This window comes from Cebus imitator, unplaced genomic scaffold, assembly GCF_001604975.1.
Source record: "Cebus imitator isolate Cc_AM_T3 unplaced genomic scaffold, Cebus_imitator-1.0 Scaffold156, whole genome shotgun sequence".
NCBI classification, from domain to species: domain Eukaryota; kingdom Metazoa; phylum Chordata; class Mammalia; order Primates; family Cebidae; genus Cebus; species Cebus imitator.
The window spans coordinates 239255-257214 of record NW_016107471.1 but is presented as its reverse complement, the minus strand read 5'-3'; the positions used below and the strand labels follow the sequence as shown (position 1 = coordinate 257214).

The 17960-nt window shown below is 34.4% G+C and overlaps 1 protein-coding gene across 13 annotated transcripts in view; it reads left to right on the top strand.

Annotated features, from left to right (window-relative positions):
* The window catches only part of PPP1R12A (protein phosphatase 1 regulatory subunit 12A), a 158904-nt gene extending 148537 nt beyond the window's left edge, over positions 1-10367 (top strand). For 3 of the 13 annotated variants that reach the window (XM_037743841.1, XM_037743837.1, XM_037743838.1), the window contains 3 exons: positions 1574-1621; positions 4845-4895; positions 5796-7446. In XM_037743841.1, coding sequence (XP_037599769.1) covers positions 1574-1621; positions 4845-4895; positions 5796-5930 — 234 coding nt within the window. In that variant the 3' untranslated portion in view covers positions 5931-7446. The other 10 variants (XM_037743842.1, XM_037743834.1, XM_037743839.1 and 7 more) reach the window with 8 other exon arrangements.
* The last annotated feature ends 7593 nt before the right edge of the window (positions 10368-17960 follow it).

Below are 17960 nucleotides of genomic sequence, written 5' to 3'. Positions count from 1 at the left end.
GGCTCACCGCAACCTCCGCCTCCTGGGTTCAGGCAATTCTCCTGCCTCAGCCTCCTGAGTAGCTGGGATTACAGGCACGCGCCACCATGCCCAGCTAAATTTTTGTATTTTTGTATTTTAGCGGGGTTTCACCTTGTTGACCAGGATGGTCTTGATCTCTTGACCTCGTGATCCACCCGCCTCGGCCTCCCAAAGTGCTGGGATTACAGGCGTGAGCCACCGCGCCCGGCCCTCATATTTGAAATTTTGAACCGAATTTCTCATAAGAAGCAATTGGAATATTGACTTTTATGTTTCCAGAAAGAGTAAGCGTAAAAGCTTATAAGCCATTTAAAGTAAGAAAAAAAGATAACAAAACCTGGCCATGATTAGTTCTTCAACTGTTATACACCAAAACCATAAAAATTATAAAAGAAGGATCAAAAAGTGACTTGGTTACAAGTCCTAGAAATACTAAAATATGAATGCTGAAAGGGTTGGCAGAAAAGAAGATTACATAAAGAAGTATCTTTAAAATTACCATATTGAACAGTGCAATTGTGCTTAATCAATTTGTTTTTAAAGTGTATTTTGTGGTTACTAGCCGTAAAGCATTGCTAAAGTTGTCAAAAACCATTTTTGGTAAATTGGTAAAATTGGTTATTCAGCAAGTTGGCATTTGAGGAATTCATTTTCAGCTAATTGACCAGCAATTCCAAGGGAGATGTTTATACAAAGATCAGTGTAAATAAGATCTAAGGTGCCACTGTTTTTTTTGTTTTGTTTTGTTTTGTTTTGTTTTGTTTTGTTTTGTTTTGTTTTGTTTTGTTTTATTTTTAAATGGGGCCTGTGCTCAATATCCAGAGCTCTTTAGTACAGGATACAACATGTGGCTAAAACCTGAGGTGCTTTTCCATCCCCTGAAGCCAAGCTCAGGTCTCAGGATTTTATCAACTTTGAGCTGGTTACATAGTACAGGAAGTGGAAAAAATGAAAGGCCTGAGCTTACCAGCAGAAAAAAGCTATACAGCTACAATTTCTTATGAGTGAAAGTTATATGAACCTTCTTGCCAACTGTGGAGCATGGATGATTAGAAAAGAAACCTCTGGAGTGTGAGCCAAGACCAAGGTAGCTGTGGGAGAAGATAAAAAAGCCAGTTTACTGGTCTGGCTGCGTGGATACCGTCACTCAACCTGGTAATGAATATATTTCAATCAAGGTCCTGGAATCTGACCATTCTGATTAGCCACTCCTGTTGGTGTACGCAAGGAAAGAGTTTCGATTTCAGAAGGAAAGCTACATTTTTTTTTCTTCCACAGTACTCACTTTAACGCCCAACTAAATTATGAAAGTTCCTGGGGAAAAGTGATAGAGAACATAAAATGAGAGCCCTGGTTACCATTCTATTTCTAAACATTCATTTCACTCTTTTATTATTTTAATACAAATTCTGTTTTCTCTTTGTTTTACTCAAGAACCTGTGTTTTACTCCACTTGAATATTGTGATTTAGAACCCATTAAAAGAAAGTTACTATGGTCCCTCTCAATCTTTGTAGCTCTTACCTCTTTTATAATTTCTTACTTTGTTGCAGAGACAAGAAAGATTTGCTGATAGGTCACTGTTGGAAATGGAAAAAAGGGTAAGTGTCTCACTTATTAATAATTATTTTTTTCCCTTTCTTGTTTTAGGTAAACAATGGTAGGTTTTTGTTTGTGTTTTGTTGTTATAGATGATAGTTTTAATAAGTTTAAATTAATATTTATTGAATTAATGTATTTTACAGCTTAGCTTCTTTGTAGAATTTTATGGGATCTCTCTAGATATGAAGTGACCTTGTCAAATAAAATTTAATTTACCACATAATTATTTTAATGAATTAAAAAAAACTGTGTTGCCTTGATTCTGAAATGCACTATGCACATTTTGATAGTGAATTTGATATTTTTGAAATGCCATTTATCTCTTATGGTTATGTACCTAAACGTTTTCATCATACATACATTTATGTTAATTCTTTATAAACCTAAAATACTTCCATTCTTGAAATAAAGTTTTTAAATCTGGAACATCAAATTTTCAAATTCTTTTAAAAGTTAATGTAATGATATATTTTTTTTTATTTTTGACTTTATATACTTAAGTAGGATATTTTAAACAAGGGAAAATTGATTACAAGAAAATCCTTATGCCACTTAATGTCCTTCTGCAATTTTTTATTGACTGTAATATATTCACTTGTATTTCTTTCTACTTATTGTTGCCCAGGGGTTAGGAGTAGCCATAGGAATAACTTTACAAGTTTAGCCTGATCATTTGAGATTGTATAAATGATCCAGAAGTTAAACGAAAAGTGCCCAAAGCTTGTTTGTAGTATGGCGGAGCAGTAGCTAGACTTGGAAGGGTTTTGAACAGAGAAGAAATTACATCGTGGTAGCTATGATCAAAGAGTAAATACTCAGGAGCTATTAATATAAAAACATTTTTCTTCCATTCTATTTTTAAAATAACCAATTTATCTTTTTCACCAAAAAAAAAGAGAAATGGTTTAAAAAAACACAGAATGTAAAAGTAATCTTTTAATGTCTATGTCATTTGCTAGTTATACCTTGGAATAATTTTATTATGATTTCTGCAAGTTTAAAAAATTAGTGTTCTGAGCCATGTTGTAAAAATTGACATAACTAATAATTGCTAAAATATTAGTTTTATTAAATTTAATATTGATTATTATATCCTGTTAGAATGTTTAACTGTTACTTAATTTTATCTCCAGATAGGCAGAAATAATAAAATCAGTTCTCTATTATTCATACTAATGGTTGAGATGAAAAGCATAGATAACTGTACATAAAGTAATATTTATTTTTCAGATATAGTCACAATTTTAAATATTTAATTTTTTAATGAAAGTAATGTTTATTACAAAAACATTATTAGCAAAAAAAAAAAAAAAAGAAAATGTTAAACTTAGCCATAATCTGTCATGCAGAGATGATATTTTGATACTTTTTTTTTCTAACATATACCTGATACAGAGACATTCATATCCTGACATACTCACCTGATCTCCTTCTGCTTGTCAAATGTGGATAAATTACAAAGTAGCTAATCCACTCTCTGTAATCATGATATTAATAGAAACTGCTAACATTTATTCAGCATTCTCTATATATCAAGCAGGCACAAAATTAAACACTTTACATGCATTTTCTCTTAACCATGTTTTTTTTTTTTCTTTCTTTCTTTCTTGTTTAAGAGACAGAATCTTGCTCTGTCATCCAGGCTGGAGTACAGTGGCACAATCATGGCTCACTGCATCCTCCAGTGCCTGGGCTCAAGCAATCCTCTGACATCAGCCTCCACAATAGCTGGCACTACAGGCGCATGCCTCCACACCCAGCTCATTTTTTAATTTCTTTGTGGAGACAAGATCTCACTTTGTTGCCCAGGCTAGTCTTGAACTCCTGACTTTAAGCCGTCCTCCCCCGTAGACCTCCCAAAGTACTAGATTACAGGCTTGAGCCATTGTACCTGGCCAATCATATTTTTTAATGTTAATACATTTGTTTGTCAAACATGAGAAATTGCATAGAATTTTACAGTTGTCAATTTCATTGAGCCAATAGCATCAGGCAGTTGGGTGTAGTGTTCTTGTCTTACTTTACCACTGAGTTAAAATCTTGAAGCCACCTAATAAAATTGAGGCTCATAGGGAAATTACCTCTCAGAAGAAATATTCTATTTTTGGTATTTTGCGCAGTGGTAAAGACCAAGTATGACCCTTCAAGTGCTAATGTTTTGAGAAGTGTGATGATTTGTATGAATTTGTTGTCACTTATTATTTACTAGGAGAAAGGTTTATGTGTTGAAAATAATGTTTTTGTCTCTATAATAATGTTTAGACATGCCGACGTTAGAATAACATGTTACTTAAAAGACTATAAATAGGATTCTGTCTACTTTTTAAAATCGCATACCCTAAAAATATTAACATTTACAGTAAATGTACTGCTTGACTAAATATCAGCATTCATTATTAATCTGGGAAAGAATGTCTTAGAAATAGTTTCAGTGTGATTAAACTAAATTTAAATGGTTTATATCTGAAAGGTGACCGACAAGAGTCAGTATCTTCTGGGCGGTATGACCTAACCAGTTTTACAGCTCATCAATTACTGCTGCTTGCTGTTTGCATAACACCCTAGAATGCTTATTATTTAAGGGAGAGTAAAACAGTACACTGCAATAATGTGTTGTATGTTGGCTTTGCCTGTCACTCCTTGAAACAAGTTTAAAATAAATGCTACAGTTGCTTCTCCATTAGATTCACTGCATTAATGCTACACACAGTGTCAACCTAAATACAAAGCTATAAAGTCAAATGGATAAATAATGGCTAGTACACATTATGGGTGGAGGAAATGAGCTTCTCTTACATCCTTTTGAAATTGTAAAGTACACATATTTATAGGCATGTTTGCTTCTTGCTTTTCTGCTTCTATCACTGTAATAGCATCTTTGTGTGAAGTGTTGTTTTTTTTTTTTTTTCTGTACAATTTTCAGCCTTGAGTATTGGTTCACTCTTAAGTTTCACATGAACTAAAAAAGTAGTTTGAACATGTTATATAGCATCCTCCCAGAAAGTCAAGGCTTTAAAGAAAGAGCTTGTACTAAGGATAAAGATCTTCCTATTTATTTTTCTCAAATTTTGGAAAGCTCTTTACACATCACTGGCATCACATCTTTTCTACACTGCTCCTGATTGGATCCTTACTTCTGAAGTATCACTATTTCACAGTATAGAAGAAAACTGAAGAATATAATAATTACATAACTAATATTGTTACCTTAAATTGATCTAGGAACGAAGAGCCCTAGAAAGAAGAATATCTGAAATGGAAGAAGAGCTCAAAGTAAGTAAACTATGTTATTTATGAGAGCTAGTGCTGTTTATGATTAATGTTTAAAATACTGTTACAGATATGGTTTACATTAATTGTTCTCAAAGCTGATTACCCAATTTGTGAACTATCTATATCTGTGCTTCTCTTTCTTCCTGAATCCAGGCTTTAGTGAGCTAGAAGAGGTTTTAAAACCCAAATCTTAATACATGTGAAAAGAAGGAGCAAACATAAAATAAAAAATAAAACCCAAATCATTTTGATAATCAATTTGTGTAGCACTTTGCTGTTCAGGTATAGAAAAAGTTAGACAGTAATAATAGGATGTAGGATTTATTATTTATTCTTTACGTTTCTATATACACTTGTAGTTTCTTGGTGAGTAAATAAATGGAGGGAGATAATATAAAATAAAATGTTGTTCTTTGAAAGTAAAGGACTTTAGGGAAGTGAACAGGCAGAGCTGTGTTTTATCAAACTCCCTATTACCTGTAGAAATAATTATGTTTTGAATGTCTTCACAGGAAAAGTAGCATAGTTAATTGATTACCTCTTACCACATTGTCCTTCATAAAATATCTTTATCACATTGTGAATTAATTAACCAATGCGTAGGATATTGTGCCCATAGAATTAGAAGTTCAAGATTTAGATGTTTTATTATTAAATTGTTTCGTATTAGATCATTATTATTGAATGGCTTTGAAGATTGGAGACATCTTGTGTATTTTGTTTGCTTATGTATTATTTAGTTGAAATAGGATTTTAGGAATGCAGTGTTTACCTTTCTGAATCTCTTTTTTAAGACTTAATATTTTTGAAAAATTATTACCTGTGATTCTCTATTCTCATTATACTCTTTTCCATTTTCATATTTTTTATTCCTATTTCTTTATGTTCTGATTCCTGCAGAACCTGCACCAAATAAGGCAAATTCAATCTCTGAGGGAGTTAAATGAGCGACTGCTGACTGAGAATAGGGCCTTGACAAGAGTGGTAGCCAGACGCTCAGGGTTCTATAGGCAACTGGAGTCTGTGAACCTATAATTTTTAGTTTCATCATTTCTTCTTGGTAGAGCCAGGCAGGTGTTTTTATATTAGTAGGCGTGTTTTGTGTTAGTGAGAGCTCACTTTTACAAATTAATGCCATTGTGTCTGGAGCATATCATATAACTAATTATGCATGGCTTCTTAGAATGTTAGAAATTGTCACTAATTGTATATTGCAACTGATGAACTACAGTAAAATTAGGGATGATTTTGGAATTTAAGTTAAAGTCTTGTACGTTTGTAAAGCTTTTGCACATTTTTTAGCTGTACAGATATTTTAGGACTTAAAATACAGCTGTTATGTACAGTTCTTTATTACAGAGAAAACAGTATATTACATAAAAGTACATAACATTCTATAAAGTGTATAACATTTTACACATAATATATTTTGAAGCCGAAGATTAAGCATGCATTATCTGTTTTTCAAAATGTCATTTGAAGTCAGAACCATGTTAGTTTATAATCATTCAGTTTTCTATAACAAATATTCAAATGAATAAACTTAAGATTACTATTTTTTTATCTAAAAATTCTGACCACAGGTAAGAACATATTGGCTCCACATAAAATTAAATCTTCCTAAAGATTTTGCTTAAGGTTGTTTTGCAAATAGAAGCTTTACTTTTATCTCTAGTTAGATAACCTAGCATATTTTGAAAACTGGAGAAAGAGGACTATTTTGGAAAGTATGTTTTAAGAACCAGAAATATGAGCTATTTCATTTCCTAGTGAAACTGGCAAAGAACATTCAGTTTTAATCATCCATAGTAGAAAATTCAGTTAACTTGTAACATTTTTACCCCCTTCATCATGTTTGTCTGTAAAACAACAGAAATTTGAGATGCATCATTTGAAGATAGGAGGCTGTTTGCTTCAAAATTGTTTATTTTTGTAATGGTTGGATCATAGATACAGATTTACTACTCTAGCTTTAAAATGATATACTATTCTAATAGTAATTGCTTGTCACCATTTAATAAGCATCTATCTAGGATCAGACATTGTATTAGACAACTTAAACTGGGGTAGTTTAGGTGAATCCTTTAAGGAATTTTAATAATTTAGAACAACTCTAACTTCTTCAATATTTTCCTAGGTAGTTTGGCTTTCTTGTAGAACAATATTAAGTATTACGGTTTTAGGTCTGACATACATAAGCAAAAGTCTTTGGTTTAAGTGCTGACAGGAACTTGTTTTAAGAGCCTATCCTAACAAAAACAGGCTTCGTTGTCTTGGCTGCTCGAATGTGGTGTGCTTTTGAGTCATAAAATCAAGTGATTTAGTAAATTTCAATGGAAAATTTGGAGAGAATAAACCTTTCATTCCAGCATTTATGAAACTAATTAGCTTTACAAATACAGGTGTGGGTTTTTTTTCCTTCTTCCTGATACATGTTTTAGATAGAAATATATATAACTGACAAAGCTTGATCATGTGTTTTGTGGTGAAAATATAACATTTATTAAGAATTATGTTTTATCTTTTTATTGAAGGTAAAACTTTATCTTCAATTTTTCTCCTTATAGATGTTACCAGACCTAAAAGCAGACAACCAGAGGCTAAAGGATGAAAATGGGGCCTTGATAAGAGTTATAAGCAAACTTTCCAAATAATAATAATTTTTTTTTAAAAAAGCAGCAAGTAATGGAATTGCACATATTAGTAACCCAGTGGACCATAATTGGCAGTCACTGGAAGCCTGGGAAGAATTCTTGGAGACTGTCATTTTCGGATATCCTGCCAAATGCCCTCTTATCTAGAATTTTTGTTTCATTTTGTTTAATTTTCTGGGGTGTGTTTGTTGTTGGTTTTTTTTTCTTTCTTTCTTTTTTTAAAAATCAAGACCATTGTTTCATGTTAATGCAGCTGCTGAGAAGATTTTTTTTTAATGACTGAGAAAACTTGTTTACAGCTCCAGCATATAAGGAAAGTGTTCAAGGCCAGATATGCCTCAGATATTTAACCAGTAAGCCTTAGTTGTACATAAATACTTTTGTGTCAACAAAAACTTTCAGCTCTCACAGAAGACAGTTATTCAACATTTTTTGATGTGCCACAGTTTCCAGTTTTTCAATATTTAAATTTTTTGGCTTTTCATCTAAGTTTGGGTTTGTATTTTTTCCTTCTAACTCTTCATGTGGCAGAGTCTTCTATGTTTTCACAGCTTTTTCATTTACAGAAAAGAACACTTGCTCTTCTGTGATTATTGTCATGTATTAGGCTAATGCTGTGTTGTCTCCCACCTGGAACTGAATTGCTTGGTGGAACATATGCTTTCACTGTTTGTGCAATATGCATTTATTTCTTATATGAATGCTTTAAAGTCATTTGAGATTAGATCCTTTAATTCCTATTTTCTGCTTCATTGGTCACTTTTTTTTTTTTTATTGTAGTATAAGATGTTAGATTCTGTAATCTTCACATTCATTTTAGCAGGTACTGAGTGATGCTGTATATACAAATAAGTGTATTGTTTTGATTTTTATACCACCACATAGCATGCTTGAGTATTTTCTTATTTCAAATGTCTGCTAATGCAGAGTAGGCGACTCCATGATAGTGTTAAAAAACAAAATTTGCTAACAATGTGATATAAGACTTTAAAAGTTACACATTATGTGGAGCCCTATCTTTATAAAAGTTTCCTACTGTAAAGTGCTTTGATTTCGAGTTTCATTTGATAGTACTCAACCATAATTAAAGTTGCATAAGATAATTGCTTTACATTTCACATACCTATATTTATCTGAGTGCTGTCTAAAACTGTTGTGCTAGCCAAAGTAACGCTATGAAATCATTTGCAAAATTAACCCGTGAGTTAATGTTAAATGCACTGTTATTGCCATGTGAAGAGGCATCAACTTTGATACCACCATCATGTTCAGACCATTTTATACATTTCAGTGGCCTTTTTTTAAGGAAAAAAAAAGCGCAAAACCGAGTACATAGTGAAGATGGCTTTTATTTGGACAAATAGCTTTTATATTTTCATTAAACCATGCAAAAAGTACTACATTTTTCTGGCACATAACTGTCTCCTTAACCACTGAACAGTTCAGCCATTTGAATAAATTGTACATTGTAAAGCTTATAGTAGCTGATTGTATTATTGATTGTATTGTATACTATATTAAATGTGAATTTGTACCCCTTCATTTTAAAAGGTCATTGTGTTCTACTGCCTATTTTAGATTACTCTGGGGTTGGGGAAGGGTGTTTTGGTAAGCAGGATTTTAAGTCCTCTCTCTCTTGATTGGTTTTATGAAGATATAAGGTTATGCTCTTACTACCAAGCTCAGGATTCTTGATTTTAAAGGTACAAGGATAGTTGTGGGAGTTTTATTTTTGGTTATATTTGAACTGTATGAATGGTGGGTCTGAATATTGAGAATTTCCATGGTCTTATGTGGAGGTGAAATACATAGATAACTGATCAGTTTGAGTGACCGCAACATGTTCTGGTTGCACAACAGTTAGGCATGCTATGGTTTATATTTGTGAAGTTTGGGTGCCTGTGAAGAATGATTAAATACATGTTTCTAATATTTTAGTGTTTTGTATTTAGGTTATTTATTCTTTGTATCTAAAACTGAACAGCTACTGTGCTATATTGATTTTATTGGTAGTATTGAGCAGACCTTGTTTCTGCATGAAACTAGTTGCAAAACCCACTATTTTGGAAATAAAAATGTATTTTGACATATACAAATAAAATGAATAAAACTATTTTAAATGTGTGAACTTTTAATGAAGACATTTTAAATTTTGTTCTGAGATATTTAAATTCTGCATGGGTATTTTTTCACTAATTGCTTTACTTGGATACCAATTTGAATAATTTCTGAAATTGTAATATTGTGATAATTTGCACAGCATTGTACATGCACATCTGTAAATGCGATCTTAATTGCCATATTTATGCAATCTGTGTACCAATTTGGACAAATGTTTATATATTTTACATAAAGCTGTCTGTATGCAGAATCTGAGAACTAGTTTTTTTATGATAATAAGTGGGTAAAAAATAGTAACAACAGTGAGTTTCAGGGTAGTTGCTTTGTAGCACAAGATTTCACTTCCATAAACATTCTGTGGTTTTTTAAAAGTAAACCTGTGCTTTTTCTTATCTGCAGACATAGGCTCTGTGATACATGTAAAGGTAATATTCCATTGAAACATACAATTTACTTTGATATTAGATCATTTTCCAATTTAGATTTGTCCAAGATTTGACCTGCTAACACATCTATAACTAATTAGGAGGCACTTTTGATTTTGGAACTTTGATAGAGGACTGGTAGTAAGCCTGTGTTTTTAATATAACAAAGATTGAATTCTATTATTTCTATTTCTAGTACTTTACCTATTCATGCTCAAAATGGTAGGTTTTACTGTTATTTGTCCTCCATTTAAAAAAAAAAAAAAAAAAAAGCGTTTCACATGCAAATACTTGAAAACCAAATGAAAAGCCACTATAGAGCTCTAGAAGAGTATTCATATAAAAAAGTGAGTGGATATTTGCTAATCCATTAAGCTAACTTTTTTCTTTTGCTTAAAAGTATATTACCACTTAGTCTTCCCTGGCTTATCGGAGACAGTCATGACTCCCAATTCCAACACATTTCCCATTGGACATAATAAATAGCTTTGTAGATTATCCTTCACTTTGACATTATAAGCAGAATACAGCGCAAACTCCATTAAAAATTATTAATTATTCATTAGCTCTATCTTGCGAATGATAACCTTTGTTTGCAAAGATGAAAGCTAGCTGATGCACAGTCTTTGCTTTGATGTTCCATGTTTTACACTGTATATGTGTGGTCTCTATGTATCTGAGTATGATGTTCAGCAGGGATAATGTACATATAAGAACTGTGCTCCAAAAAGTATTGGGTTTAGAGTGAAATATTGATTATTTTCATGTTTATTATTCATCTCTCTATAACTAAATCCATTTCTTGACTTTGATTTTGGAAAGGTTCTCTGGCATTATTTGCCATATAAACAAGAGTGCTCTTTCTCTTAGGTAAGTGATGTGGAGAGTATTATATTGCTGTTCCTTGCTTGTAAAATAACCAAATGACATTTAAAATAAAAATACAGGAGTCAGAAGTGTGAGATTTATTTCTATAAGGAAACATAAATAATGAATTCTACCTTATTACTGTAACTTCAATGTTTTATTATTAAAAGTTGCCTAAAGGTTATTAGAAGTAAGTTCTTTTGAGCCAAGCTATCCTAACACGTCCCTGCTTAAATTCCAGTAAATGTCTGGGTCTCATAAACCAACTGCATTTTCATTTTTAAAAAGTTGAAGGAAAGGGAAAAGTTGGAAGAAATGAAGGATATTAGTAGATTCTGTCCTCAACAATATATAACTAGTAGAACATGTTACTTTGTGGTTGTAGGTCTGGAAGAGTGATAGTAAGAAGAGATTTACATTCTCCTCCTTTCCTCTCACTTTTTCTTACAGGCCTGTTTCAATAGCATATCTCATGATACTTAAAGTGCTCCATTTTACAGGTGAGAAAGCTGAGGTTTACAGATTCTTTATTGGTTCGACATCCAAAGCCTGGTACAACACAAAACTCTAACCAAAACTTTGCAGTGGTGGTTTTTCCCAACTCTGAATCCAGGACTTTTTTCATATACCAGTTAGTTTGATGGTTTATTTACATGTAATTACATGTTTCTTGAGTCTATATACTTAGGCTTAAAATATTTGATTATCTTTGAGGATGGCATTTCTTGATTTTTTTTCTCCTCTAATCTGATATCCTCACCCCCACACCAGCTCAGTTTTTCCTTTTTTAGGGCTTCTTATTACTTAATACCACTTTGCCCTATAATTTGTTTTTCTTTTTGTTTTAGATTGAGGAATTCTGTAATAATGCTCAAGCAGTTAGTTGATTCTCTGGTGCAAACTCTAATGATGCCCAGTAGTCCATTATAAGTTTGTAAAAGATTTAACATACCTACATGAAAAACTTCTTTTGCATTCTTCAAAAATCGATTTTTTAAAAATTGGTGCTCAGAGCTTAATTCCCAAGAACTCTTTTTTATTCCCTGGTAAGATAAGCAACGTTATTAGTCCTATAGTTTTAACAGATTTTTCTCTCCCAATGAAAACATATGGAATACCAAATATGTAAAACATAAAATTTGTATTTATATAAACTCGTAGATATGAACTTCCCCACCTCCAAAAACAGTAGCCAAAATGGGCCTCTGTAAGACAGTTCAATGACAGCAGCTTGACTCCTTTACTTGCTACTACACAATTCTTAGATTGTCACCACAGCATTGCTGAGCAGATGCATCTGACCTTTTATATACATATACTATACACATGTTTTAGTAGTATACTAGTTTATGGGAGTGAATGTGCTATTACTTTGCTTAACAGTGAAAACCAAATACAGGTACAGGGTAGGAGAAGCCTCACACAAAGATAACCTCGCAGTACAAGTTAGTGCGTTAGTATTCAATATTGTCCAAATTTTGCCTATATCTAAACATTTTTACAGTTTCTAAAATTAAAGCATTTTAGCAAAAAAATTTGAATTTAAATTTTGTGAGATCCATCAAATACTTTTGCAAACCCTACGGGGACACTGATGTGTAAACCTTTGACATGGGCCTTTGGATTCAATCACATCTAAATCTGAATCTCAGCTTCATTTGATAAAAGTCAGTTACATATATCCAAAGCATCTTGTTTTAAAAACATAATGTTATTGTTTTTTCTTAAAATATCTTAAAGCAAAATTTTGAAATAATTTCCTTGGTTACCATAAACAGCTAATTTTTTACTCGGACTAGTAAGGGAGAAAGGTTTAAGAGGTGGATTTCAGAGGACTTCCTTGTACCATTGGAAAGAAGAAAGTATACCTCTAACCATGCTGTCCATCCTAAAGACTCCAGGGACACTGGAGGGACACTTCTTTGTCCTAAAGGACTCCAGGGACACTGACCTGCTACTCATGTGAGTCTGCTTTGTTTATGAACTCTAGTTGCTATTACAAGATAAGGAAAGATAGGGAAAAGTGGCAGGCTGTTTATAGGTGTCACATACAAAATGTTACTTGCCATAGAAAAGACAGTTAGTGTGGGCTAGTAAATGTTTTAATCGATACTTAATAGCTAATCATTTAATTAAGAAAATATTTCTTGGCCGGGCGCGTTGGCTCAAGCCTGTAATCCCAGCACTTTGGGAGGCCGAGGCGGGTGGATCACAAGGTCAAGAGATCGAGACCATCCTGGTCAAAATGGTGAAACCCCATCTCTACTAAAAATACAAAACATTAGCTGGGCATGGTGGCGCGTGCCTGTAATCCCAGCTACTCGGGAGGCTGAGGCAGGAGAATTGCCTGAACCCAGGAGGCGGAGGTTGCGGTGAGCCAAGATCGCGCCATTGCACTCCAGCCTGGGTAACAAGAGTGAAACTCCGTCTCAAAAAAAAAAAAAAAAGAAAATATTTCTTATTTTAGTTATTTTATTTGTTGGAATGTCAGGATTATCACTAATTGTGGATGCTTAAAGTTTATGTAATGCTTCTTAAAATATCCTGAGGTCATCTGGGCCATTTGTCAGCCTTCAGGTCAGACTAACCTTGTTACATAATGCTCTTCTGCATAAGAATGTTATAATTTGTGATCTGTTCTTTTGTCTGAAGCTTTAGTCTTGCCCATCTCATTCTTTCTTTGTGCTGTACTGTCCCTCTAGTGTCTAGTATTTGCTTTACTGAGACTAGTAGCAGGAAAAACCAGAGGGGAAAAGATCTAAATTTTAGTATTTTTTGTGTACAAAACCCTAGGCATATCTTGTATTTGTGGTTTTTTAAAAAGTCATTTATTTTACTATGACCTGGAAAGATCAGAATCTCTATCTTTGTTCTCAGCGCTTAGCACAGTGACTGGCATGTAGTAGGTGTTTACTAAATGTTTTGGAGGAAAGACTAAATCTGAATAGTTGTGGTAAGTGCTGTGGAAGAAAAAATCTAGGCTAGCATCTAGATTTTTAAGAAAGTTTATTAAAGTTACTAAATAAAAACATTCAGATTCTTACATACTTTGTGTCATTCACAAGTTCCTGTTCCCACTTAAATGCCAAGCACTGCTGTAGGTGATGGAGATACATCCAAAAGCAAAACAGGCAAAAATAAAATCCCTGTCTTGTGGAGGCTACATTCAAATAGCAGAAAGATTGAAAATAAACCATTACATGTTGTTTTACAAGATAATAGATAACTAGAGAAAAACTAGGGAAGGATAAAATTCAGGAGCGAAGGGAGAGCTAATTACAGAAGGCTCAGTGAAAATGTAATAATCTGAGCCAAAACTGCAAGAAAGATTGGGCAAAAAGTATGCAGAAGGAGACCAGCATTTCCATGCAGAGGAAAGAACAAAAGCAAAGGCCTTGAGGTGCAGATGTTCTCATATGTTAGAGAAACAGTAAGGTTAATATGATTATATTGGAGTGAGCAAGAAGTAGAGTAATAGGTCAGAGAGGCAACAGGAGAGCTAAATTCAGGACTTCATTTAGATATTCATTGACCATGTATTATATTGGACTTGCTCCCTCAAAAATCTTATCTATATCCTTTTCCCAAGAAGAATTTGTAACTCTTCTTAATAAAACCCACAAATACTATATAACTATAAATACTTCTCAGTAAAAGAATTATATGATAAGTTGGTAATAAGGAGGATAATTAACCTAGAAAACTAAGCCAAATCACCTAGAAGAAACATACATTTAAATGTAAAACAGTTTGAAAATCTCCAGGCAGCCAAGTTAGGAGTAGGAAAATTGATCATTATAAACGTCATTGTTATATTAAAAAATCATAATAGTTCATTGGGCAAAGTAAACATTTTTAGAGCAGTTCTCAGAAAATGATTTTTTTCTCACAGATTTTACTATTGGTCTGTACACTTAATGCACATTGTCCTCATTTGTCTCTGCATTGCCTCAGCTAAAATATTGAGGTGTGCTTCCATAAATGTTGTGCTGTCGTTCCAACAGGGATCATAGTAATATCATCCCAGTGTGTAATATTCACCATCTTTCTTGTCCTAGGAGTGTTTAGCTCAATTATTCCTCTACAGCAGTGGTTTTCAAACCTGAATCACCTGGCAAACTTGTTCAGACACAATTTTAACAGTGAAGTTAAAAATAGGTCAATGAAATGATCAAAAAGAAAAATAAGTGACGAAAGCAACACAAAACATAAATAGCATTCAAGAGCTGTGGAACAATATCATATATTCTAACGTGTAATTTTAATCCTACAAAGAGATGAGATTAATTGTTGAGAATTTTTCAAAAATGATGAAACAGCTTCAAAAAGCTCGGAAAATGCCAAGAAGAATTTAAAAAATAAAATAACTAGATTCATGATATTCAAACTGCTGAAAACCAAAGATAAAGATAAAATCTTATAGATGATCAGTGGAGGAAAAAAAAAGACACTACATACAGAAAAAGATGGTAAGAACAGTAGCAGACTCCTTTTCAGAAACTATGCAAGCCAAAAAACAGTGGGGTGGTACCTTTAAAGAAAAAAGATCTGCTGGCTCTGAATTCTGTGCACAGCAAAGTGTTTTTTGTTTCGTTTTGTTTTGTTTTGTTTTAAATGGAGTCCCACTTTGTCACCTAGGCTGTATTGCAATGGCACAATCTCGACTCACTACAACCTCCACCTCCCAGGTTCAAGTGATTCTCCTGACTCAGCTTCCTGAGTAGCTGGGATTGCAGGCGCCTGCCACCATGCCTGGCTAATTTTTGTATTTTTAGCAGAGACGGGATTTCGCAATGTGGGACAGGCTTGTTTCGAACTCCTGACCTCAGTAGATCCACCTGCCTCAGCCTCCCAAAGTGCTGGGATTACAGGTGTGAGCCACCATGCCCGACCAGCAAAGTATCTTTCAAAAATGAATGACAAATGTTTTTTAAGAGAAATATGGGAAATTAAATAGCAGCACATTTACACTACAAAAAAATACATTAAAAGAAGTTAGGCAGAAGGAATAGGATACAAACTAATTTGGAACTACACAAAGAGAAGCTTTGTGGAAATGCTTAAGATACAGATAAATATATAGGACTTTTTTCAGAATAGCTCTTAAAATGATTGGCTAAATAAAAAATAGGAACAATATATTGAGAGTATAACATATTTAAATGTAACTGTGTAACAAGAGCACAGAAGATTGAAGGGAAGAATTGAAAGCATATCATAGTTAGACTATGCCTATATTGGTAATAATGTGCCCTAATGGGCTCTCAATTCTGGGTATAGGTTAGGATAACTACACAGATTTATTTTCACCTGAAACAAGCCTATTCACACATATAAGGACCCGAAAACTTCAGCAAGATACCCTTTTGGGGGGAATGGGGACGACATCTCACTCTGTTATTTGGGCTAGAGTGCAGTGGCACAGTCTCAGCTCATTGCAACCTCTGCCTCCTGTGTTCAAGCGATTCTACTGTCTCAGCCTCCCGAGTAGTGAGTACAGGCACACACCACCATGCCCAGCTAATTTTTTTGTATTTTTAGTAGAGATGGGATTTCACCATGTTGGTCAGTCTGGTCTTGAACTCCTGACCTCAGATGATCCATCCGCCTCAGCCTTCCAAAGTGCTGGGATTTAAAGGTGTAAGCCACTGTACCCAGCCAGATAATGGTTATTTTTCTATGAATGACAGGATCTCTCTCTCTCTCTCTCTCTCTCTCTCCCCCCCCCTCACTCTTGCTCTCTTTCTCACTCTCGCTCGCTCTCTCTCTCTTGTTCTCTCTTTTTCTCTCCCTCTTTCTCTCCCTCCCTTCCAAAATCCAGAAGTTGTCTAGAGGCAGATCAGTAGCTCTCATCTTGAGTGTACAGACTACAGCTCAAGGTTCTCGAGCTGAGCAGATCTTAAAGGGATCTTCCTCCTGCATTGGAAGGGAGGGAGAATACTGTTCAGTTGCATACTGAAGTTCTTCCAGGTGGTTTCAATAAAAAGTATACTTTATGATATCCCACCTGTCTTGCAAAAAAAAAAAGCATCAGTGAAAACATTTCATAATTTCTTTCTGCAAAATGATTTTCGCAAAGATTCAATTCCCTTGAAAGTCTAAGAATTTTGTCAATTGCAATAAAAACGTTTTCTACAAGGTCTTGTAGAGATTTAGCCAACTGTTTGACGTGATAAAAGATGTCTGCTAAGCAGGTTCACTTCTGCAGCTATTCTGCATTTCAAAGCATGGAGCAAACTCTGACACTTTATTTTCTTGAAAGTACTCTTGCGGCTGGGTGCAATGGCTCATGTCTGTAATCCCAGTACTTTGGGAGACTGAGTTAGGCTGATTGACTCAGGAGTTCAAGACCGGCCTGTGCAATATGACAAAACCCATCTCTAAAAGAATAAAAATAAAAAATTAGCTGGGTGTGATGGGTCACGTCTGTAGTATGAGCTAGTCAGGAGGCTGGAGGATTGCTTGAGCCTGGGAAGCAGAGGTTGCAGTGAGCTGAGATTGCACCACTGCATGCCAGCCTGGGCGACTGGGTGAGACCCTGTCTCAAAAACAAACCTCCTGCAAGATTTTAAATTCAAGCGCTCTGCTAAGAACTTTTCCTCTGCTAAGCCCCTGGATTTCTGTATGTAGCAAGTGATTTACTCACTGATTGTCCAGATTTTCATGCAGTTTTTGTTGTTTTTTGAGACAGTCTTGCTATGTCACCTGTGCTGGAGTGCAGTGGCACGATCTCAGCTCACTGCAACCCCTGCAACCTCTGCTTCCCAAGTTCAAGCCTTTTTCCTGCCTCAGCCTCCCAAGTAGCTGGGACTACAGGTGCTTGCCACCACATCTGGCTAATGTTTTGTATTTTTAGGAGAGGCAAGGTTTCACCGTGTTAGCCAGGATGGTCTGGATCTCCTGACCTCATGATCCACCTGCCTCGGCCTCCCAAAGTGCTAGCATTCCAGGCATGAGCCACCACGCCTGGCCTATCATGCAGTTTTAAAAAGCATTCT